We start from the raw sequence: 25,623 nt of genomic DNA, 5'->3' as shown, positions 1-25,623 counted from the left end.
AAGCACGGATGATATTTTTGATGATTTGGGAGGAGTGATGGGACACACCCGTCGTACCAGTGAGAATTTATAAAATGCTGTGACTCACTTGCTGTTAAGCCCCCTGTAGGCTGGTGTGAAGCCTGGAATAATGTGGTGGCCCCTCCAAAGTGGGGCAGAAAACCCTAACTCTCACTTAAGAGTATATGCACGTATTGCGTCTCAGAGACTGCGCACCTGGTGGTGTGCCCACTCTGCTTGTCAGCCTCCAGGAGCCATGGGAGCTGGGCCAGCAGTAATTAGTGCCAATGGTCCTGCGGAGCTGCTTTTGCGTTGTGATTTCTGACATTTATGTGCCTCAGAACTCTGCCTCATGAACTGTAAATGCATTGTTATGCAAAATGCTTCCATGCTGTAGCCCCATCTCTTAGCCTGATGAGCACGGCACTTTTAATTACATGTCAGTGTTTAAAACTTTACAGTTCTCTCCTGATTTGTATGTTTTACTAGCTACCTTATGCTGATGAAATACCAAATACCCTGTTTACTGTCTTTGGGTGATGACATTGAGGGGAGCTAGAAAAAATGAAAACATAATAAGAAAGAAACAAATGCCAGCCATTCCTTTTCTAAGATAACTGGCAAAACATCACACATTTCTTGGTCATTGCACAGTCTTCGTGTGTTCATCTTTGATCCATTGATCAGCATATTTGTGTCAAGAACTACTTCAGGCCCCACACTTTGTTATCAGTAATCTCTCCAGCAGCTGATCAGAGTCTAAAGCCCATGATGGACAAAAGAAGCCAGTGTACGACCACCAGACGCAGGAGTATGAAATATAGAGTTCCCCCAGTCTTAGAAGTAGCTCTGTTGAACAACCCACATGGCAGGTTGATGGGGATGAATGAGAGCAGAAGAAGTTATGTGACAGAAGACTGAGTGCCGAAGAATCAATGCTTTTGAACTGTGGCGTTGGAGAAGACTCTTGAGAGTCCCTTAGACTGCAAGGAGATCCAACCAGTCCATCCTAAAGGAGATCAGTCCTGAATCTTCATTAGAAGGACTGATGCTGAAGCTGAAGTTCATTCTGTAGTCCTGGCGTGCCGCAGTCCGTGGGGTTGCAAAGAGTCAGACATCACTTAGCAGCTGAACAACAGCAGTGTGACAATACCCTGCTGTGTATCCAAGCTGGACAATGGCCAAACTGATGTCATGGTTCATGGATGAGCAATTAGGATAATAATTGCCAGCATTTTTTGAGTACTTACTGTATGCTCGCCATACCCACCATATCATTGCATCCTCACTTATTATGATGTGCTGGTACTATTCTTAACCTTATTTTACAGATTAGGAAACTGTGGATTAGAGAGATCAAGTCATTTTCTAAGGATAATGAGACCAGAAGATTTCTGGGTTGACTTCAAGCCTGGGAATCTAGCTGCAAAACTTTCATTTTATCACCATAGCTTCTATTTTATAGTGGCTACTGTCTTCAATTGTGAGTTATCATTTACCATGTTGGTAGTTTACATTTTGAAGAAAAAGATGAATATCATCATAAAAGATGATCATAACATAGGCTGTAAAAAACATTACAGAATTATAGTACGATAGTCCTTACAGTCAGGTGAATTCCTGACCTTTTGAAATCACTTCTTATTTTCCTTTTTTCATTTCTTCTCCAGTATCTGTTTCTCCCCACATAATAAACAGGCATGACGTTCTAAGTGAGTAATGAGAAATCACTTTCACACAGAAACAAAATGAGTAAAGCTGTTTCTGTGGTGGATTTGTGGGAGGAAAATAATCCAGTTCTCCTGGGGAATCAAGACTTTGCATGATCTGTTAGGTCTTGAGAAAATGTGAATAAGTAAATCGTGGTGGGAAAGGTACTTTGATTTTTTGAAACTACCTAAATAGAAATTGGGTGTTATTCACTGTGGCAGTTTTAGTTAGGTAAGTTCAAATGAGAGGAATGGTCTGAATTATTTGTCTTATGCTATCCAGTAATTTACTTTCCCATTAATTCAAGAACACAGTAAAATTGTGCCTTTCAGAGCTAGCATTTCTCCCATACAAATATGATCTACTTATTATTAAAAGTGCCCAAATAAAAAAATTAAAAATTCCCTGGTGCCTCCTGACGAGTGGGAGGGAAGTCCAAGAGGGAGGGGCTATATGTATACAAAGAGCTAGTTCACTTCATTGCACAGTAGAACTATACCCCAATTTAAATAAAAAAAAAGAAAATAGAGAAATCAGAGGGGAGGAAATTATGAAAGCAACATTTTAAGAAAATTTCCCTCAGCTGTAGGACTGAAACAGCCTACTAGGTTCCCAGCATAATGAAGGAAAAAAGACCCTCACGGGCCGGGCACATCATGAGATTTCATTCGACTGGGGAGAAGAAGAAGTACCACGATTGAAATTTAGAGTAGTACCTAACTTTCCAAAAGCACCCCTGAAAACTAAAAGAAAGATGCCTTCTCAATCCCCAGGGGGATCATTGCCACATCAGAATTCTGGGTTTAGCCAAGTGGCCAACTGTAAGAAGAAATTTGCAGCCAAAGTGGGGTGTGTGAATTTCAGAGGTAAGGTTCTTGGTGATCCAAGGTGCAGGGTGATACCCAGGTTTCCTGATTAAAGGTGACTGGCAAGAGTTGTTGTTCAGTCACCAAGGCATGTCCTAACTCTTTGTGACCCTGTGGACCGTAGCCTACCAGATTCCCCTGTCCTCCACTATCTCCTGGAGTTTGTTCAGATTCATGTCCGTTGAGTCAGTGATGCAATTTAACCATCTCATCCTCTGCCACCCTTCTTGTTTTGCCTTCACTCTCTCCCAGCATTAGGGTCTTTTCTAATAAGTCAGCTCTTCACATCAAGTGGCCAAAGTGTTGGAGCTTCAGCATCAGTCCTTCCAATGAATATTCAGGATTGATTTCCTTTAGGATTGACTGGTTTGATATCCTTGCTGTCCAAGGGACTCTCAAGAGTCTTCTCCAGCACCACAACTCGAAAGCATCAATTTTTTGGTGCTTAGCCTTCATTATGGTCCAACTTTCACATCCGTACATGACTACTGGGAAGACCCTAGAAAGAGCAGCAGTTGTTTAAGTACTGAAAGGCTGGGATGTCAAATGAGTTGTGCATGGGATCATGGACAGTTCTCAGCATGATGGCAGGACCTGGGGTAAGAGGAAGACCATGTCTAGGAGTGAGTGAAAGTCAGTAACTATTGCTGTAGGTGGCAGCAAGGAACAGTGTTAGAGTGTATCAGCCAAAAGTTAGGACCCTCCAAGGAACAGGAGCTTTACACAAGTGTAGCAGCTTCAAGTTCTGGTGGGGTGGTGCCAGGTGGTTTGAAAGCGATCTCCTGACTGAAAGATAAGTTGGGTGAGGAGGATGAGGACCATTTGAGAAAGTTACTCTGAAAGATTGAGGACAGTTGTGAGTTGGTATTGGTTTAGTCACTCAGTTGTATCTGACTCTTTCAAGCCCATGGACTGTAGCCCACCAGGCTCCTCTGTTCATGGGATTCTTCAGGCAGGAATCCTGGAGTGGGTTGCCATTTCCTTCTCAAGGGAATCTTCCAGACCCAGGAATCAAACCTAGGTCTCCTGCATTGCAGACAGATTCTTTACTTTCTGAACCACCAGGGGAAGTCCACACTTGGGGATTATAAAACTTTTACATGATATTTTCCCCCAAGCCCCACTCCTTCATTCTTTTAGTCTTGCCTTTTTACAACAGTCTTCAGAATTAAATTATCCCTGCTCTTATCCCAGGAAATAATTAGGTCTCTGTTATGAGTCTGATTTTTGTTAGGTCTTTATTTGAGCACAGAAATCTTTATTCTACTTTGAATTTCCACTTCCCTCACACATGTAATAAAAGGTGGAGGAAATGGAATGAACCTTTAATAGTTTAAGTGTAGCCTCTTTTCAGGTATATTTAGATTGTTTCCCTCATTAACTCCATTCTCCACCAACGTCAGATATTTCTGTTGATTTTTTAAAATTACTATTGGCATGGGGATTCCCTGGCCATCCAGTGGTTAAGACTCTGAGAGCCCACTGCAGTGGTCATGGGTTCGATCCCTGGTCAGGGAACTAAGATTCTGCAAGCCAAGAGTAGGCAGTACAAAAATATATTACTATTGGCAGCTAAAACCTGTTTCTTTCTCTTATCTCTGCAACCCCTCTGGAGTCCTCTCTCACCCACCCCCCTCTCATTTATAACTCATCCAGGTTCCTCTTTATTTGTTGTGTTTTTATCTAGATAATATTTCCTTTCTTCATCCCATTCAGTCTCTGTATTCTTCCCTTGAAATGGTCCCTCATTTTATTCGTCTCCTAAGTGACAACAGAATCCCTGCTTCCTGGTTACATCATTCATGTTTTCCTATTTGCCTTCTGCAGTTCCATTGCCTGATGATCATAACTTGCATTGTTGTCATGTTTACCTTTCATTTTTCTTCCTGTTCCTCTTCATCTTCCTAACAGGGCCTTTCATGACGTCTGGGCCAGGTCTGTTGGGCTAGGGGAATTAGAATTAGCTCCATTAGCTCCTCTTTCACAAGTGGATAGAATGAGAAGGTTAGACAGCTGGAGCATAAAGTCTCTGGCTGTGCATGTTTCTTTATCCTTTTTGTTTCTTATCTTTTCTTACTTCTACTAAGATTTATTTTCAGGGATTGGTGGCCCATTGTGTGTGAGGTTAAGAGCCTGTGAAAATTCCCTTTGATTTTTTTTTCTTGATGTGCTCATTTTATTTTAAAAAAATGTATATAGCATTTTTCTTTTTATGAAAAAAGTATAGAGCATTTTTCTAACCATTATCTATAATCGAATTTTTCTTTTCATTCTGATGTGCTCCCTGAGGATTCTGAATTAAGCATTGTCATTTGTCATCACATTTTTAAGAGGACAGCCTCATGCTCATCCACTGCTCTTGACTGGGGGGCTCTGGTCCTGGGCTCAGGTGGACTTGGCGTTAAGCATCTGTGATGAACAGGTTGTAAGAAAACACAAGGCGGGTCTTGGAGCAGCACATGTTGGAGTCTTGCACGTGGAAGGCCCGTGTCCGGGAGAAGCTGCGCTCACATGCTGCTCTTTCCTCTCCCAAGGAGCTGTGTTCAGGAGCTTTGCCAGGGAGCTCCTTTCAACCTAAGCCTTTGGGAGGCTGTTTGCTGCTCTGTTTATGGTGAAACGCTTTAGGGATTGTCTGGAAATAGGTGACTGCTGTCAGTGACTGTCAGTGCTGTCAGTTTCAAATGAAGCTCTGTGACTTCTCCTCTGAGACCGGAGGGAGGCCGGCATTTCTTCGCCCTTTGCCGCCGCCTTCTGCCCCACCTCCAGGAGCTGCAGTGACGGGGCTCTGGACTTTGCATATACACAGCCATAAGGGGTAAAGGGTAAGGGGCAGGGTGGGGTAAGGGGCAGAGTGGGGCAGAGTTGAGGGGTGGGGAGGCAGATGCCTGTCCAAAGTCCAACCAGGGGGCCAAGCTTTTATAGATGGAGGGAGGGGGCTGCAGGCAGAAACAGCACAGTCATCTTGAAATTGGTCATCGGGGGTCTGACCAGCGTCATCTTGTTTTAAGTACAGTTAGCCTTCAGTTCCAGGGCCAGCATGCTCCCATTTCCTTGAGGTCGGTTCTCAGAATTGTTACAGCGTTTGTCATGGCTACCGTGTAGTCATTATGTAGTTAACCTCCACCTGCTGGGGATTTCAGTGTCTATGAGACAACTCATGGCATATGGCTCAGAATATTATCTATAGCTCTTGAGAAGGACCTAAAGGTCCTTGTCCGTGCTTACAGACTAAACTACCATTATTTGGTCTCCTGTGACTGTTTTCCTCTGTTTCTGCATGTTCTCACTTCTCTGATTAAACTTATTCTTTGGCTGAAGTTTTTCCACAGACAGAAGACAGGCAGAGGACATGGGGCAGGGGGTGGAATGTGGGGGCAAGGACCACAGGGTCCTGTTCCATTTCAGTAGGTACTCTGGAATCTTATGGAGTAAAATGAAAGTTTACAGTGTACTTAAAAAATATTTACTCTGAGTCCATATTGCAAGAAAATTGCAAAAGCCACTGTATTCTTGACTAATTGCCTTAATTTTCTGTGCCATCAAGAGTTCCCTGAACCACAGAGGAATTTTCTTGTCAGTTCCGTGTTCCTATGGGGATAGGATCGTGAAACTTTCGATCAAAATTATGCTTGTGGAATTGTTTGTACTCAGCTGGTTGCTTTCCTTATTCCTTCATAGAGCAGACAAATTATTTTCATTTTATTTTCGGTTTCATGACTTTTGTTTTTTATTATAAAAACAATGTGTGAGATTTTCATTAAAATTGGAAACAATGCAGAAGCATATGAAAACAAAATAAAATTCCCTTGATCCTACTGCTCAGAAGTAACCATTATCAAAAATATTTTAAAACTAGTAATATTTTAAGCTGGCTTAAAACTCAACATTCAGAAAACTAAGATCATGGCATCTGGTTCCATCACTTCATGAAGGGGAAAAAGTGGAAGCAATGACAGATTTTATTTTCTTGGGCTCCTAAATCACTGTGCACAGTGACTGCAGCCATGAAATTAAAAGACTCTTGCTCTTAGGAAAGAAAACAATGACAAACCTAGACAGTGTATTAAAAAGCAGATACATTACTTGCTGACAAAGGTCCGTCTAGTCAGAGCTATGGTTTCTCTGGTAGTCATATACGGATGTGAGAGTTGGACCATAAAGAAGGCTCAGCACCAAAGAGGGTGATGCATTCGAACTGTGGTATTGGAGAAGACTCCTGAGAGTCCCTTGGACTACAAGGAGATCAAACCAGTCAATCCTAAAGAAATCAACCCTGAATATTCATTGAAAGGACTGTTGCTGAAGCTCCAGTACTTTGGACACATGATGCAAAGAGCTGACTCATTGGAAAAGACCCTGATGCTAGGAAAGATTGAAGGCAAAAGAAGAAAGGGACAGCAGAGGATGAGCAGGTTGGATGGCATCACCAACTCATTGGACATGAATTTGAGCAAACTCCTAGAAATAGTGGAGGACAGGGAAGTCTGGTGTGCTGCAGTCCATGGGGTCGAAGAGTTGAAGAGTTTAGTTTAGCAACTAAACAACAACAAAACTAGGAAACAATCTTTCAGAAATTTTTATATATTTACAGCTGTGTGTGTGTTAGTTGCTCAGTCGTGTCTGACTTTTTGCGACCCCATGGACTATAGCCCCCCAGGCTCCTCTGTCCATGGGAGTCTCCAGGCAAGAATACTGGAGTGGATTGCCATACCCTTCTCCAGAGGATTTTCCCAACCCGGGGATTGAACCCTGGTCTCCCGCATTGCAGGCAGATTCTTTACCATTTGAGCTATGAGGAAGCCCCATTTACAGCTGTAATATAGATAATATCTTTGTGTATTAAAAATGGGATAATACCATGCATACTGTTCAACAAATAGCTTTTTAATTTATTTCTCGTGAACATCTTTCCATGCCAGTATAATATAAAGCAACCTCATTGTTTTTATTGGTGGCATAGTGCTACATCATATACCATAGTTTATTTAACCATTTAACCATTCCCCATGTGCATTTTGGTTATTTTCATGTCTGTCATTGTGAATGATATATGAAGTGTCTTTGAACATATATCTTTTCACACTTGTATTCCGAAGAGAGATCTTTAGAAGCAGAATTGCTGAGTCAAGTCTGTCAATGTTTAAATTTTTGATAGAAGCTGCCAAAGAGCATTCCATGAAGGCTGGATGGAAAGTATTGAAACTCTGAATAAATATTTATGTTTTGTTTCCCTTCAAAGTGTTGTGTTTAGCTCACATTTTGGCCTTTAACACTTTCCTTCTGAGCTCCCAGGAGTCTGGGTGACTTTCTGTGTTACTTGAAACCTAAGATCTGAGCAGAGAGAGGGAGAGTGAGATGGGCCACAAATTGGATCCTCCGAAGGGTGGGTGTGGCTTCGGTGGAGTGGCATGGGGGCTGGGCTTTCAGGTCCCCCGAGGGTCCAGCCTCCTGTAGCCCCTAAATGCCTGGGCATGAGCTGTCTTGAAAAGAGCCCAGTGGGAAATGGAGGGGAAGTGGGCATTGACTGAATGGCCATGCTGTCCAGGGCAGGGTGCATCGTCTGGCTGAAGTTTATATTCTAGTGGGGAAGGTAGTCAGTAAGCAGATAAATTCCTGGATCTTCTTTGGATGGTGGTAAGTGATGCAAAGAAGAATGAAGCAGGTAAGGGGAGAGTGTCAGGTGGCAGGACGGCTGTTTTACCTGTTGTGCCAGGCACTGCGTCCCTGGAGACTGTTAGCTGTGCCGGGACCTGAATGAGCAGGTGAGTGAACCAAGCTCAAGGTTCAGGGGGGCACATTCCATGCAGTAGGAATGTGCACTCAAGAGAATGTACCTGCAATGGGAGGAAGTACAGCAAGTTTGAGCACCAGCAAGGTGTGGGAGGAAGAGGAGGAGGCAAGTGGACACAGAGGGAGGGGATGAACAGGCCCAATGGGGTCAGGAGAAGCAGGAGCCCAATCAGATCGGAAAAGTAGAGACAGCTTGGTCGCAAATCCCTGCCTCCCTCTGCAAAGCCTGAAAATGACCCCTCCCCAAACATGTGCATGGGCACACACACACACACACACACGTGCATACACTTGCATACACACATGCATATAAATAATCTCAAATAGTGCTTTTAAAGCTGTAAGGGACAGTTGACATATTTGGGCATATTGAAAATTTCAAAATACAGTACAACAAAAGGTACAATAAATAAGTTGTAAGAAATGAAACCTGGAAAATGTAATTTGTAGAGCAGGCAAAGGACTGATATCTAGGATAAATGAAGAATTCTTACACATTAATAAGAAAAATGGGTAAAGGGTTTAATGAGGTGATTTTCAAATAAATGCATATGACCAATTTCAAAAGATTCCAAGCGTTTGGCAAAAAATTAAAATGACAGAGACTTCAGTGTCAGTAGGGCATGGAACGTGTACAAAGAACTGGTCTCCCACACTTGGTTGGGAATGTCAATTAGTAGCTTTGGTGGAGAATGACTGGGCTATGTCTGGCAATACTGCAAATGAGCAGACTCTTAACCCGGCAAAAGCGTATCTGTGCATTGATTCTGTAAAGAGGCCGATACAGGCTTGCAAAGAAACAAGTAGAAAACTGTTTACATAGCACATTTATCTTTTTTAATAGCTGACGCTTGCAAACACTCTAAATGCTTATCAACCGGAGGATGGGTAATTATAGTGCTTCTTTGCCCCTTAATATGATGTGACATTTTTAAAAGATCTATAAATGCACGGATATGAAAAGGATCTTGAAAAGTGTGGGTAGGTAAAAAGAAATCGCAGTATGCGATTCATTTAATTAGTTAATGGCCATGTATGTGTTTGTGTAGGTATGTTTGTAAATAACTAGAAAAATGTCTGGAAGAATAAATGCAAAGTGCTAACGTTGGTTGCCTCTGAAGGGGGAGTAAGGCTGTGGGGCTGGGAGTGAAGAGGGAAGTTTGTATTCTGCTTCTAAGGGACTGTCACCATCACTAGGGTTTATTTATTTATTTTTTTAATCACAGTGTTTGGGGTCTTTTAAATTTATGTATTTATTATTTTTGGCTGTGCTGGGCCTTTGCTGCTGTGTGTGGGCTGTCTCTAGTTGCGGCGAGCAGGGGCCATTCTTCACTGCAGTGCACGAGCTTCTCATTGCGGTGGCTTCTGTTGTTTCTGAGCATGGGCTCTGGGTGTGCAGGCTTCAGTCATTGTGGTATGTGGGCTTAGCACGTGGGATCTTCCCAGATCAGAGACCGAACCCATGTCTCCTGCCTTTCAGTCAGATTCTTTACCACTGAGCCACCAGGGAAGCCCAGGGTTTATTTTTGAAATGGCATAATAAATGGTCCTGAGGTGGAGACAGGTTCTAGGTACACCCAGGTTGGTGTTACTTCTCTTATCTTCCATCCATCATTCTTTGACTTTCTGATAAAGGGGATGTGAGGTCAGAGTCTGTGCCCAGCACACAAGGGGGAAATGGGGCCATGTCCCGAGTGCCTGTTCTTAGATTGAGCCCAAGTTCAAGATGTCCCATGCTGCTGCGGCTGCCTCTGCCATCTGGTCCCACAAAGGCTCAGCTGCAGCAGAGACAGAACTCGGAGGCTCTCCAGGTCACCTCTGTGGACCAGCTGCGTGGAAATTAATTAGAGGCAGACCGAGTTCCCCGAGGCTCAGCTCTCATGATGCTGGCGTCATTAGCAGTTAGATTCAGCTACAGCTTCCTTCTCTATCTTCAGAAAATTTGTTTTGGCAAGGAGACAGCCCGACTGAGTTGGTGTCTGAGGACAGTGCAATTTTAATTCCCACATAGTTTGTCAGGGTCCTTGGGGTGCGGTGACCCCCAGAGACAGGGGTGGTTTTCATCATGTCAGAGACAGCAGTGTACTTATTCCTCTGACTGCTCATAATAAAAATTCCCTTTGCTATAAACAAGCGTGTCATTCCTGAAGCACAGGAGGTGGTGACTATAGCAACAAATCACCCAAATATTATTTTGTTCTATGTGCCTTTTGTTAAGCCTCCCTTTCCACAATTTGTGTTAACCATTTTGATTGTAATGAGCTCTCTTTTGTTTCTTTCTCTCTTTTTAAACTATTTATAGGAGCCAAGAAAGAAGTACAAAAAGAGCAAGATGCCAATAAACCTGCAGTTTCATCTCCTAAGAGGACAGCGGCTTCAAGCACCAAGCTTCATTCGCCAGGTATTTAAGAAATGTGAACTATGTTATCTGAGGAGACTTGAACTTGGAATTCATTTTGTTCAAATGTCATTAATGGAGCAATGCCAGCCCACGTGGTGCGCGTGACTGTTCCAGGGCTTGATGTTCGTGTACGGCTGTGTTCTGACTCCAGCTGAAATGAACCAGCTGTTGGCATCATTTTATCTTTAAAAAAATGTTATTAATGCTACATTTAGGGGGTAGGATCTTCTCTGTGTAGGAGTATCTGCTATTCCAACAGCACCTGAGATAATTTATAATTGAAAAACAGATTTTGGAGATCTTACCTCAAGAGATAATATTTTCCAAAAAGAGGAGAAAAAAATGAACTGTGGCTATCAAACACTTGTTATTTTATTTATTTACATACTTATATGAACAAGCTATGTAATGTCGTGAAACTTGAAAATTACCTATTATGGAAATACATATTGTAAGACATTAGCCTCTTTGTAGAACAGAATGCAGTATAACCTTTAACCTTTAAGCACAAAAATAGTAGCAATAATAGCAGCTAAAGTTTGAGTTCTTACTGTATACCAGGTACTGTCCTTAGGTAGGTCTTTAAATGTATTCATTTATGTAATGCCCCCAGTAACTGGGAGATGGGTATGATATTGCCTCTTCTTTTGTATGTGAGGAAATTGAGCTTCATAGATTTTCATTAACTTGCCCAAAAGTCGCAGGAAATAAATAGTAGAGCCTTTGTTTTAACCCAGGCACTTTGAATCCCCAAACTGCACTCTTGCTTGCTGCACTATGAACCAGAAACCTTGCGGAATAATGACCTTATTAATAATGTTTCCAATAAATTTTAAAAATGTATAGGAAGTAATCCAGAGTCACACATGAAGAGGGTCAGGAGACAGAGCCTGTTACCAAAGGCAGACTTGTGTGCCTGATGCACAATGAGGCAAAACAAACTCAAATGTTGGAGTTTGGAGCAGAAAAAGGTTCATTGCAGAGCCTGCAAGGAGACCAGTAGTTTGTGCTCTGAAAACCCAGAACTGCTCAAAGGATTTCAGCAAAGCACTTTTAAAGGCAGGCTGAGGGAGCGGCGTGCTTAGTTGTTGCAGACCTCATGGTGTGGGAAGCCTTTGCTTTGCAGCTGTCCATGTGGGTCCAATCAGGATGTTCCTGTAAACTTCCAATGAGACATATGCAGGGAAAGGTTGAAATGAGGGGTTAAAAATTTTAAATCCATGTCAATGAAGGCCAAGAGAGGGGAGAAAGGAAAAAGAAAACAGAGTGAGGAAAGGAGGGGAAGGAAGGAAGGGGTTGAGATCTACTGAAGCAATAGTCCATTCCTTTTTACCGGCGAATAGAACTCCACTGTGTAAGTACCACAATTTATCCATTTGCCTATTGAGACACTTTGGAGATTCCCCCCAGGGATTTGGCTATTATAAATGAAGCTACCACACACACTTGTACAAGCCTTGGTACAGACCTCTGCTTTCATTTTTCTTGGCAAATAGTTAAGAGTGGAATGCCTGAGTCATATGGTAGCTATGTGTTTAGCTTTTAAATCTGTTTAAAAGTTTTCCAATCTGTTTTCCAAGGTAGTTGTACCATTTTATATTCCCGTCAGTGATGTCCAAGAGATCCAGTTCCTCCATGTCCTTGCCAACCCTTGGTATGGTCAGTCTTTTCAATAATAAACATTATGATAGGTACATAGCAGTATCTCATGGCTTTAATTTGCATTTACCTGGCAACTAATGACATTAAAATGTTGAACATCTTTTTTGTTTATTTGACATCTGTGTATATTCTTCCATAAAATATCCAATCTTTTGCCATTTCAATTGGAAGTGTTTTTTTAATTCAATTTTGAGAGTTTCTATATATTCTGGTCACAATTTTTTCAGGTATGTGATTTGCAATTTTCTTTTCTCCACAATTTATGTGTTGTTTTGCACTCCCCTAACAATGTCTTTTGAAGATTAGAAGTTCTTAGTGTTCGTGAAGTCCAATTCATGATTTTTTCTGTTATGGACCATATTTTTAGTATTATCTTTAAAAATCTTTACATAACCCAAGTTCATAAAGACTTTCCCCTACATTTTATTCTAAAATACTTGTAGGTTTTATATTTACATCTGTGATCCATTTAATTTGTTTTGTATGTAATGTGAAGTATGACTTGATTCTCAGTAGATTTCTACTGTGATCGTTATTATCTCTTCTGCTTGCATTGAGTTTAATTAGCTAATGTCATTAATTTGAAGTCTTTCTGCTTTTCTAATGTGCATTTAATACAGTAAATGTCCCTTCATATACTACGTTAGCTGTAATCCACATATGTTGATAGAATGGGTTTTCATCTTCATTGAGTTCAAAATATTTTCAGGTTTCCTTTTCTGATTTCTTCTTTCCCCATGATGATTTAGCAGCATTCTTTTTAGTTTGCAGATATTTAGGACTTTGCAGAGGTCTCTCTGATTGTATTTCTAATGTAATTCCATTGTGGCTGGAGAACATACTTTGGATGATTTGTTCAGGTCAGTGCAGTTCAGTCACTGAGTCGTGTCCAACTCTTTCTGACCCCATGGACTGCAGCACACCAGGCTTCCCTGTCCATCACCAACTCTTGGAGCTTGCTCAAACTCATGTCCATCGAGTCGGTGATGCCATCCAACCATCTCATCCTCTGTCGTCCCTGGGCCTTCTCCTCCGGCCTTCGATCTTTCCCAGCATCAGGGTCTTTTCCAGTGAGTCAGTTCTTCGCATTGGGTGGCCAAAGGCGGATGATTTGAGTCCTGTCAAATTTGTTGAGACTTGTCTGGTACTCCACACAACAAGGGCTGTCTTGGTAAATCTTGCTTTGTCAGCATGTGGGGAAAACGAGGTCATCTCTCTGGTGTCTCTTCTCATGAGGCCACTAATCCCGTTCATGGAGGCCTCACCCTCATGAGCACCCTAGAGCACCTCCTCAAAATATCATCTCATTGGAGATTAGGGATTAGCACATGAATTCTGGGAGAACACAGCTCAAAGCATCTGGATATGTGTGCAGAAGAGCAGAAACATTGGAGTCCAGGCTACCACAGGAGAATGTCAAGCCAGCTCTGGTGAAGAGAAACCTATGTAATAAGAGTGGACAGGTCTGGGAGCACAGCATTCCTGTCCCCAACCTCTTCTCCTTGCCTCCTCCATCCCGCTCTAAGGGCAACTCTCCTTTCTTCAGATTACTGAACATCAAATAAGCTGAGCTCCACTGGTCAGTGGTGCCTGCGTCAAGCCTTGAACCCTTGACTGTCACCTGACTGAAGAGTGGCAGGTGAAGTCCAGGTGTGTTTCCCTCCCCTGCTGATCTGTAACTTCCCTGAGGATGATCTTGACCCATTTCTCTCCCCACCTTTGCAGCCAGGCTTGGGAAAGAGGCATCTTGTGATTCTCATCTCTGTCCCTTGCTTACACATGACTTCTCCATCCCTGCCAGCTAGCAACCCCTTCCCTATTCTACTGCCTCCCCTCCCCCCAATCCTGCAAAGGCCTCTCATGACCTCCTGGTTATTAAGTCTAAGTGATGCATCCTGGTCCTTATCTCTGTGGCCTTTGGTGTTACTGATCACTCCTTCCCTGAAAGTTTCTTTCCCTTAACTCTGTGACACCTATTCCTGCTGGTTTTCTTCCAGCTTCTGGGAATGCTTTCATGGAGTTGTGTTCACTAGTTGTGTTCACTCTTCTGCAAGTTCTAAATGTTGCCAAGCAGTTTGGTCCAGGAGAATAGATCAAACTGAGTTCAAATCCTGGCTCAGTGGCTCATGTGATGTATGAACTGGGGCAAATAACAGAATTTCTTCAAGCCTCAGCTGCTTCTTTAGTAATTCACATACTGTGAATTTTACTCTTTTCAGGTTTTAGTATATTCACAAAATTGTGCAGCCATCACCACTACTTCCAGAGCATTTTCTTTTACCCTCAAAAGAAACCCACACCCATGAGCAGTCACTCCCTATCCATGCTCCCCAGCCCCTAGTCTACTTTCTGTTTCATGGACTTGTTTATTCTGGACATTTTGTGTAAATGGAATAATATTCTGTGTGGCTTTTTATATCAGTTGTTTTCACTTAGCACGTTTTTGAGGTTCATCCATGTCAAAGTGAGGATCAGTATTTCCTTCTTGGATCAGTGTTTCGTTCCTGGTTTGGGCTGAATAATATTACACCATGTGAATGTGTCATAGTTTACCCACTCATTGGTTGATGGGCATTTGTTTCCAGCTTTTGGCTACTATGAGTAATGCTGCTATGAAAATCCATGCCATTAATATTTTCATATGCAGTGTCTAATCTACTCTTAATCCCATCCAGTGTATTTTTATCTCAGGCATTTGAATTATTAACCTCTAGAATTTTTATTTAAGTCTCTTTTTGTCTTTGTATCTATTTGATGTACTCAATCTTTCCTCCAGCCTCTTGATATATGGAATATAGTTATAATAACAGTTAATTGCCAGTGCTTTTCTTGGCTGACTTCAATTAATTGCATCCCCTCTTCATCATGGCTTGTACATCCCTGTTTATTTACATGCCTGAGAATTTTTTTAGATGACTGACATTGTGAATTTTTCCTTGTTGGATTTTTTAAAAAATTCTATAAATATTCTTAAGCTTTGTTCTTGGGTAAAACAGTGTGACTTGGAAAGAGCTTGATCATCTCGGATCTTTCTCATCAGCTTTGTTAGACGGATCCTGACCAGCAGTCTAGGACTGGTTTCCCCAGAGCACCATGATATGACCCTTCCAGGTGTTCTGACGCCCTGGGAATTGCAGTAGGCGCAGGAATTGATCCTGGCCTTCTGTGAGCCCCCGGTAGTGTTCCCTCTAGTCCTGGGTAGAACCCTCTCCTTGGCTGTGGACACTGTCCTCACCTGCTGCACTGATGTAAGTTGTCCAGAAACTCAAGGGGCTCTTCTGTGTCATTCTGTGTCTCTGTGGAGCTGTCCTCTCAGCTACTCTGCCCTGTAACTGCTGACCCTTGAACTTTCTGAGCCCCCAGCTCCACCTTCCTGAGCTGGGAAGACTACCAGACTTCGCCTGGGCTTCCTGACTCTGTACCACAGCCTGGAATACCACACAGAGAGCAGGCTCAAGCATCCGTGGGGGTGGTAGGGGTCGTCTCGTGTGTTTCTGAGTCTTTGGTTCCTTGTGCTTCATTGCCTAATATAATGTCTTGAAATCCACTGACACATATTTTGGTCAAGTGTTTTGGGTAGTTTCAGATGAGAAGATAAATCTACTTTCTTACTCCATCTTCACCAGTGAAAGTGAAAGTCGCTCAGTCATGTCCGACTCTTTGTGACCCTATGGATTATACAGTCCATGGAATTCTCCGAGCCAGAATACTGGAATGGGTAGCCTTTCCCTTCTCCCAGGGATCTTTCCAACCCAGGGATCGAACCCAGGTCTCCCACAATGCAGGTGCTTTGTTTACCAGCTGAGCCACAGGGAAGCCTAAGAATACTGGAGTGGGTTGCCTATCCCTTCTCCAGTGGATCTTCCTGACCCAGGTATCGAACTGGGGTCTCCTGCATTGCAGGCAGATTCTTTACCAACTGAACTACTGGGGAAGCCAGATATAACTATAATTTTTAATATAAAAATTAAGCAATTGTTATAACACCATTAAGCCAAGATTTTTCACCCTTGGAAAAAGGAGACATTTAGATTTACTTTGATAAATAACACTCATACTTCTTGTAAATAATAAATGATTATAAATGTCCCGAAGATGAGACTATTTTACATGAAGTTTTGTCTAAGGAGTGTATTATCATAACCAATTCTTATAGTTGCCTTGGGAAACTCTGGTTGTAACGTCCTTTTTTTTTTTTTCCAATTTTCTGTGTATCAAAATAAAAAATAATCTGCGCTTTCCTTGGAATGGGAAAGGTAAACCTCTTTCTAGTATATGTGCTTAATCTCTCAGTCATGTCCAACTCTTTGCAACCCCATGGACTAAACCCACCAGGCTCCTCTGTCCATGGGGTTCCCCAGGCAAGAATACTGGAACGGGTTGCCATTTCCTTCTCCAGGGCATCTTTCGAACCCAGGGATCACCTCTTGTGTCTTCTCCATTGGCAGGAGGATTCTTTAACCCTGAGCCACCTGAGAGGCCCTTCTTTCTAGAATACTTATTTATGGTTGAGCACGTTGGCCAAAATGTTTGTTTGAGTTTTTCCTTCGATCGAACTTTTTGGCCAACCCAATAATTCCTGCCCTCACCCATGCTCCACGCTGGCCGGAAGGAAATTTCCTGCTCTCGCGCTGTCTGCTCGTCACCTTTCCCCAGCACTAGCCAACTCCAGGCAGACAAGTGCCAGTGGTGAGCAGAAAGTAGTGTGCTACAGGGCACATTTTCTCTGAGATAAATTTAGATCAGTTTAAGAAAAATAAAGCCTGTCCAAAATGACAGAGAATTCAGCCCATGTGCTCCCTGGGGTGTCATGCTGGTGCCAACCTACAAGAAACAGACTTCCTGTCTGTTGGGAGGTGGACCAAACTCATCAAGTGCTTTTCCTTAAGCTGGAGGGCTATCAAAGTTGTGTCCTTTCATTCTTCTCCCTCTTGTTTACAAGTGTTAAGGTCATGGGCCTTCTTTGAGATTATAAATATGCAGGTCCCAAGGCTGCAGTGTTTGCTTGTTATCCTGTCAGTTGAGCTTCCAGCTTCAGGACTGAACCATGCTTTTCCATCCATTAGAATCCTCTGGATAGTGACCAGATGACTGCAGATGAATTTTTCATGTTCTCTTTGCATTTTGAAGGCCTGTGTTCATCCTGGCGCTCAGCCTTTGCACGCAAACTGCTTGCGTTTACCTTTGTAAGAACAGAAGGTGACTGGCTCTTTGCTCTGAGTCGCCAGTGGTCACTGGGATCATCATAGATTCTATGTGTCCCTGAGCAGAGTAATGCAACCAGGGGATGTGATTGGGACAAGAGTGGGGGAATGGGAGAATGTTCTAGACTCAGGGTGTGCCCCCAAACCTGTGAGTTCAGTCAGAGATACTGCTGAGTGGATCAGCAAGTGTCTTTAGGTGTTGAGATGCCTGGTGAGGAATCAGAGAACCTGAAGCCCAGATGCTGACGCTGACTTGCCCTTGGTCAAGGGCAGGGCCTCATTTCTTTGCAAGTCCACTGGGCCTCCCACATGTCATTGACTGAACAGGTGCTTGATGCGTGCATGCGTGCATACTCAGTCGCTTCAGTCATGTCTGATTCTTCGCCACCCCATGGACTGTAGCCCACCAGGCTCCTCTGTCCATGGGATTCTTCAGGCAAGAATACTGGAGTGGGTTGTGATTTCCTCTTCCAGGGGAATCTTGCTGACCCAAGGATTGAACTCACATCCCCTGCCCTCCTGGATTCTTTACCACTGAGCCATCGGGGAAGCCCATCAGTGAAAGGGTTACTAGGTTTTAAGTCTGGCTTCAACCTGGATTGAGTGATTTCCCTTTAGATGCTTTCCAAGAGGAATCCCCTTGAAGGAAAAAAAAAAAGCCAACTGCTCCAAGTCTCTCTAAGCAGACCAGGAAGAAATGTAGGCAGCTGGGAGGAATTGGGCAATATTGTCTGTTCCTCTGCTTCCAAGCATGAAACCTTGTACTTGGAACCACTACAGCAGAGCAACACTTCACAGTCCTTGTTATTTCATATTAACACTTAGAATGACGCACAGCGGGCCATTCCTTCTCAGCCCCTTCCGGCCTCCTTATGTCATAAGGAGCGGTTGTCACATCTGGGCTGACTGTTTTCTCACAGGTGACCCTCCTTGCTTCCTAGGGTACCCCAAGCAGAGGACCACGGCCCCCCGCAACGGGTTCTCCCCGAAGCCGGACCCGCAGGCCCGCGAGGCGGAGCGGCTGCTGGTACAGCGGCTGAAGGAGCGCTGCGAGCAGCAGGCCCGACAGCTGGGGCTCGCGCAGGCGGAGCTGAGGACCGCCGTCCGCGGCTTCCAGGCGCTCGCCGTGGCCACGCAGCTCTTCTTCGGGAAGGTGAGGCCACGCCTGGTGAATGTGGAAGCGGGAGGGCAGCGGCGGGGATGGTTCTTAGTGTGCGAGCTTTGGCTCGGGTTTGGGGTTAGAGATGGTTTGATTTTCAGGTGCTGTGGTGTCTTGGCCAGCATCATGGGATGTTTTAGGAGCCGAGTTTGGACTTGGCGTGTGAAAAACATTAGTCTGGGAAGATGGATTCATAACCTTGTTTCCAAAAGGGAAAATTACATAAAAAAAAAAAAGAAAAGCAAAAGTGAAGTCGCTTAGTCATGTCCAACTCTTTGCAACCCCATGAACTGTAGCCTACCAGGCTCCTCTTGTCCATGGGATTTTCCAGGCAAGAGTACTGGAGTGGGTTGCCATTTCCTTCTCCAGAGGAAGAAAAAAGAAAAGGTATAAAGGGAGGTTTGGAAGGTGAGGTCTTGGAAGAGAATGGGGCGTGTGGTGGTTTGCATTTTGGACCCGAGACGGCCAGGTTCTGAGACGTCTGTGCCTCTTAGTACAGAGCAAGCCAGGGCGGCAGCGCGGGCCACTGTGGCCCTTGAGGGGACCTGGGCTGTGCTGGGTCCGGGGTCTCTCCTCCGGGCCACGCTCACAGTGTGCGGGGGGCAGTGTGGGGAGGGGGCGTCCCCCCGACCCCTTGGTTCTTCTGACAATGCAGAGAGGCCTTTGGTTCCTCAGCCTGAGAGTCCAGAGTCTCCTCGGCTTGTCTGGACACTGAGTCTGTTATCAGACTTGGTTTGTTGTTGTTGTCTTTTGTGACCCCGTGGAGTGTAGCCCACCAGGCTCTTCTGTCCATGAAATGTCCCAGGCAAGAATACCAGAGTGGGTTGCTATTTCCTTCTCCAGGGAATCTTCCCGACCCACGGATCAAACCCGAGTCTCTTGCGTCTTCTGCATTGGCAGGTGGATTCTTTACCACTAGCACCACCTGGGAAGCCTTTGGGACAGTCTGGTAACATTCACAACGGTAACATTCACCAAACATAGTTCAGCCTCCCTGTCTCTCAATGTAGAAGGGAGGCGGTGGGAGCCTGGGCCTGACTTTGTACATTCTTGCTCCATCCTGGGGTGACCAAGGAGCATTTGGGGGAGAACTTGAACCTTTACCTTTGAAGTTTAAACACTGCAAGTTACCATATCAATAACCTATAAGACATTAATTTCATGTATGGACCTCCTGGGATCTATAAATGAAAGTAAAAGTGCTATAGAAATGTCCCCCAACCAGGAAAATGAGATAACTAAATTTCTAGCTAATTTAAAGAAGAAAAATCAGAAGCATTTTAACCAACACCATGTCCACTAGTTTTCCTTATTACCTGAACCTTAAAGTGTGGAGAACTCTGACCTTTTATGGCCGCCTGCAGCCTCTCTTGTCCCGCCCAGCATAGAAACCTCAGCTGCCCTTTTAGGGCTTGTTGCCCTTTTTGCTTAAAGCTTTTCGCCCAAGGAGCTAATTCCCAGTGTATAGTTGTGATCAAAGACAAGATGAACAGATTTCAGTTTTATCAATAGTTTCCTTCTCCTCCCTCGTCAGCATGTTAACACCAGCGATCAATGACCAATTTGAATGTTATGTCTTCCCTTCCGGTCTGGTACCCCTGGGGCCAACCTTGAAGAGCTGAAATGACTGTTTCCCACCCTGTAAGAATTAAAATTACAGACATGTTTTTGAGTCACCAAAGGGGCCGGACGTGCCATGTTACGTATTGAGCAGTTTTCTTACTAGAGAGAGAGAGTCGTGTTTTCTATTCTTCGGCTGGATGTATGTTTTCCACTGACTGTCGGGTCTTTAATGAAGAGAGGAAATGAGTGTTGTTCCTTGCAGTTCAGTGATAAAATGCAGTGTGTTACTCTGTCCGCTGTGTCCCTTCCATGCATCACCCAGCGTCGTAGCAAACCCTTGATAAAGATTTCCTGTGAATTGATTTGCCAGCAAACACCAACTTAACACATTGGTTACACGCACTGTGAGGGCTTCCCTGGTAGCTCAGATGGTCAGAGATCTGCCTGTAATGCGGGAGACCCAAGTTCGATCCCTGCATCGGGAAGATTCCCCTGGAGAAGGGAATGGCTACCCACTCCAGTATTCTTGCCTGGAGAATGCCATGTACAGAGGCGACAGTCCATGGAGCTGCAAACAGTCAGATATAACTGAGCAACTAACACTTTCATAGTTTTTTTTTTTTTTCCCCTAACATGCAGTGTGTTTTCGTTGGAAATTTTGGACCCCACCCATGGCAACACGGCAGAGAAGAGAATTTTCTATGTTGAAATTAAGGGTCGGTTCCCTGTAACAGTGTATTTCTGGGCCCCAGGAGAATTCCCGTTGGCCCAGGAGCCACGAGATACACTTCTCTGTAGCATCCACGTGGCTCTTCCATCGGAGGAGATTCCAAAGGGCTGGCAGGTGATTTGCAGGCATGTCCATCAGAGCCCCCTACTGGCTGGAGCCACACTCCTCTTGACATTTCAGCAAGATAGATGGACCTGAATTTCATTCTTTTTTCAGTAAATCACAACCAGTGACTCCAGACAGGCCTCCTGATGACCATGGCATTTCACCTCCCACACAGTGCGTCCTTTTCTCTGTCCTGATCGCAACTCTCTCTCCAGATAAGCTCCAGAAGAAACAATAGACATTTTTTTTTTTAAGTCTAATTGATCATAAGCGGCTTCCCCATAGGCTGGATTTGCTCCACGTGGTTTAAGATGATTGATTTGGGAGTTTGTGACTGGAGTGGAGCACCCAGGGAAATAAGAGGCCAGACAAGCCAGGAAGTATGGATGATGGAGCCCTCTATTACAAGATATCGTGATCCTGACATGTTCCCTGTATCTTACCGTGGGAAGCTGATGTGTTATTATTATTTTTATGTGTGAGACATGGTCACAGCCCAGCATACTACAGCTATGCAGAGCATGACCACCGCAGCCAGCCTGAAAAAACAAGGTCTTTTCTGCTCTTCTCCTTAAAGACCCTGCTGGAGCTCCATGCCTGTATCTTTTCTGTGCTGTAGCATTTTGTCTACAAAGCCTGGTGTGGTAGAGCGAGGGCACCGTGCTGGCAAGGGGTCAATCCCACCAACGCCTCCTCCACCACCCTTAAGACTTGAGCAAGTTACTGTCCCTCTTGGCGCCTTGTCAGCATCACCCATGGGAAATTAGTACATCCTTGCCCGACTCAGCTTCCTGCTGCCAAGTCCGCTCTGACCAGTCATCTTTGAGTCTCAAAGTTTCCTCAATTGCAAAAAGGATCGTTAATAACTCTTCACAAGGTTATAGAGAGAATGTCATGAATTAATGGGCAAAGGTACTTTGAACAGTATTCAGTAAAGCATCCTTTTTGAGGACAAGGAAATCTGACAAATATTTTACTCTCAAGCGGGATGAGTAAGACATAGGTGAGAAATGTAAAGGGAAAACACAGAACAGACTCCTCTTATTTCATTTTATGTACATAAAGGATTTGACTCTGGGTGTCCTTGAAGGATAGAGCAGCTTTCTAGTCCAGCTACTCAGCTGGGGCTCTGTATTTTTTCCAGAATGTGCTGATTCCATCAAGGATGGGAAGTCACTAGAAAAAGGAATCAGGAGCCTAGATAAGAATCTTCCGTTTCTGCCCTGTGCTTCACAGCTCATGGCACAGTGGCTGTGAGTGTTGTCGGCTGTGTTTCAGTCTGAGCCCGGCGTCCGGGGACGCTCAGATGTCACCTTTAAGTGTCAACACCAGCCTCACATTTACGCTGATTCTCAGTAGCTCCACTCTGCCAACAGGGCATGGTCCTCACCACCAGCCAGACAGCTTTGCTGAAATCTGCGGTCTCAGACCTCTGGGGGGTGTAGTAATAAGTGTAACTCTCAGAGACTCGCACTTCTCAGGGTCATGTTTGAAAGATTATTTTTTAAATCTTTCTCTGCCTGCTTCCCTGGAACACTACTCTTTAGCAGCCCCTGGTGGCTAATCCAGGAAACAACACAGATGGTGGTCCTGTTAATATATTAAGCGGCGTGCCTCGCCCTGTAGCATCAAATTTTACAGGTTACATCTGAGAGTGTATTCGTTTTCATTTCATTTTTAATCAGGTTTATTATATTTATTCAGTTTTTTATATTGGTTTGTATAATTTTTATCATTTCACTTTATGAATGTGACAGATATTGGTTTTAATTATTTTTATTTATTACTGAAAATAGTATTAGGCATACAGAGAATGAAAATTAATGTCAAGCATTTGTGTACTTTCTAAGCATAATCAAAATTAATAATTCAGCAGCCTCCTTTTCCCTAAAGTACATAGCGTGAAAGTGTTCGTTGCTATCTTCTCAGACTCTTTGCGGCTCCTCTGTCCGTGGGATTTTGCAGCCAAGAATACTGGAGTGGGTTTGCCATTTCCTTCTCCAGTGGTTCTTCCTGACCCAGGGATTGAACTTTGGTCTGGGTCTCCTGCTTTGCAGGCAGATTCTTTACCGTCTGAGCCACCAGGGAAGTCCCAGTTAGGGGTGTACATATTTTTAAATGTAGTTCATATATTTAACTTTTCATCTTCAATTCACTTATGTTAGTAGGTTTTAATCAATCCTGCCTCCACCAATGAAAGGTTCCATAGAGTTCAAAAAGTAAAAGGCAAAGCATTTTAATAACAATATCACTCTTGTTTATTGACCATCTCCAGTGTCCTGGACAGTTTACATGTAACATTTTAACCCTCACAAAACCCTGCCTTTAAGTGTCGACATTATTTTCATGAGACAGTTGAGGAGACTGAGGCTCAGGGAGGTTCTGTAGCCTTCCCAAGACAATAGAATTAGAAAGCGATGGAGCCACAATACAACCCATATCAACCCATTTCCGTATCAGTTCAGTTCAGTTCAGTCGCTCAGTTGTGTCCAGCTGTTTGCGACCTCATGGACTGCAGCATGCTAGGCCTCCCTGTCCGTCACCAACTCCTGGAGTTTACTCAAACTCATGTCCATTGAGTCAGTGATGCCATCTAACCATCTCATCCTCTGTTGTCCCCATCCCCTCCTACCTTCAATCTTTCCCAGGATGAGGGTCTTTTCAAATGAGTCAGTACTTTGCATCAGGTGGCCAGAGTATTGGAGTTTCAGCTTCAGCATCCGTCCTTTCAGTGAAAATTCAGGACTGATTTCCTTTAGGATGAACTGGTTGGATCTCCTTACAGTCCAAGGGACTCTCAAGAATCTTCTCCAACACCACAGTTCAAAAGCATCAAATCTTTGGTACTCAGTTTTCTTTATAGTCCAACTCTCACATCCATACCTGACCACTGGAAAAACCATAGCTTTGACTATTTGGACCTTTGTTGGCAAAGTAATGTCTTATCAATTCAAGTCCAACCCATATTAACTCATGTCCAGCCAATGTCCAACCCGTATCAACCCATGTCCTGCCCATGTTTTCCAGAATGTTATGGTATTTCCTCTCCCTCTCCCCACAGCCTTCAAGGTTGTGAGGATTTGTACTGTGCCTTACATTCAGGGGAGGATTGGGAACGTGGTCCATTTGTACCAGGACCGCCATGGCCTGAGTGAGTTACAGCGAGAGCCATCTCTACTCCACACACACTCTTTGGATTTTCTCTGACCCCAAATATACATCACCATGCATCCTAGCCATTCAGTTTAATTCCGCACCTGTTGGTTAAGTGGAAGATTTAAAAGCTCAGTCTCAGACCCTGCCTTCTAATTCCAGAGGGGAAAGACACTTTTTTGAATCCCTGGAAGACAGAGTATTGATGTGGCTCTCAGGGGTTCCACAAGGAGCAATTATTCCAGTCTGGGCCATATGGCCATTCAGAGAGGACGGATGCTTGTGGATTGGCCCTCGAGAGTAAATCAGGCTTCCATAGCAGAGGTGGGGGGCCCAGCATAGCGAGCAGCACAGCCCTGGAACAAACCAGGCTGGATCTGCCAGGAGTAGAGTCTGATTTGCCTAAAGTGTGGAGCTTCTGGACTGTCAGTAGCCAGAAATGAGGCAGAAGGGTTTGGTGACTTAAACAACAGAGTAAAGAGAGGCTCAATTTGAGGCAGTTAGGAGGCACTGAGAGTTTTGGACAGAGTACATTCGAAGCTGCATTTCAGGACAGTTGATATGATAGCAGAGTATGGGATGGAAAATAGAAAGAGAACCCCAAGCAGAGAAAACACTTAGGAAGCTCAGCTGCTCGTAGTAATAACCTGGGCAAAGGGTGGGAGGGTGAGGAGGAGGGTCTGACATAAAGGAGAAGGCGGATACAGGACCCCAGGACCCAGCCTGTGAGCCAGTTAGGGGGTCCATGGGGTTTACAAGTCCAAGAGGCTCCAGGTGGGAAAAGGTAAACCGTCCCCACCCTGGCCCCAGCAAGTCCCAAATAGGAATCACAAAACTGAGGAATGTTATATTCATGTAGGACTCTTGTGTTTATGGCTCAGGAATATCTATAAAGAGGTTGTGGGTTCTCTGTTTAACTATTTTCTCTGGAACTGCACACGTTGTGCGTCCATGAACCCTCAGGGTCCAGGTTCAGTGGACCTGTAGGGATGGACATTTTTCCTCCAAAAATATGCTTTTACGCAATACGTATATTACTCAAATATACTATCACCTGTTCCTTTGGAATTCAGAAAAAATTGTCGAGAATTCTATCCCACGTTCTAGGAGTGCTCTCTGTCCCATTCTCTTGGAAATTTCAAGTGGGAGAAGCTTATTTTTTTTATATTAATAGTTACCCATGAAGAGCCCCTGGAGAAGGAAATGGCAACCCACTCCAGGATTCATGGCTTGGAGAACCCCATGGACAGAGGAGCCTGCTCCCATATATAGCATTCCCC

At 44.0% G+C, this 25,623-nt stretch overlaps 1 protein-coding gene across 3 annotated transcripts in view; it reads left to right on the top strand.

Moving 5' to 3' along the window:
- The window catches only part of MTUS2 (microtubule associated scaffold protein 2), a 249,383-nt gene that overhangs the window by 120,747 nt on the left and 103,013 nt on the right, over nt 1–25,623 (top strand). For all 3 annotated transcript variants that reach the window (XM_061133232.1, XM_061133231.1, XM_061133230.1), the window contains 2 exons: nt 10,669–10,767; nt 18,575–18,786. In XM_061133232.1, the coding sequence (XP_060989215.1) occupies nt 10,669–10,767; nt 18,575–18,786 (311 nt within the window). The remainder of the gene's footprint in view (nt 1–10,668; nt 10,768–18,574; nt 18,787–25,623) is intronic.

This window comes from Dama dama, chromosome 30 (genome assembly GCF_033118175.1).
Source record: "Dama dama isolate Ldn47 chromosome 30, ASM3311817v1, whole genome shotgun sequence".
NCBI lineage: Eukaryota > Metazoa > Chordata > Mammalia > Artiodactyla > Cervidae > Dama > Dama dama.
Note: the sequence above shows the minus strand (reverse complement) of the source record. Positions and strands in the feature narration are given on the sequence as shown.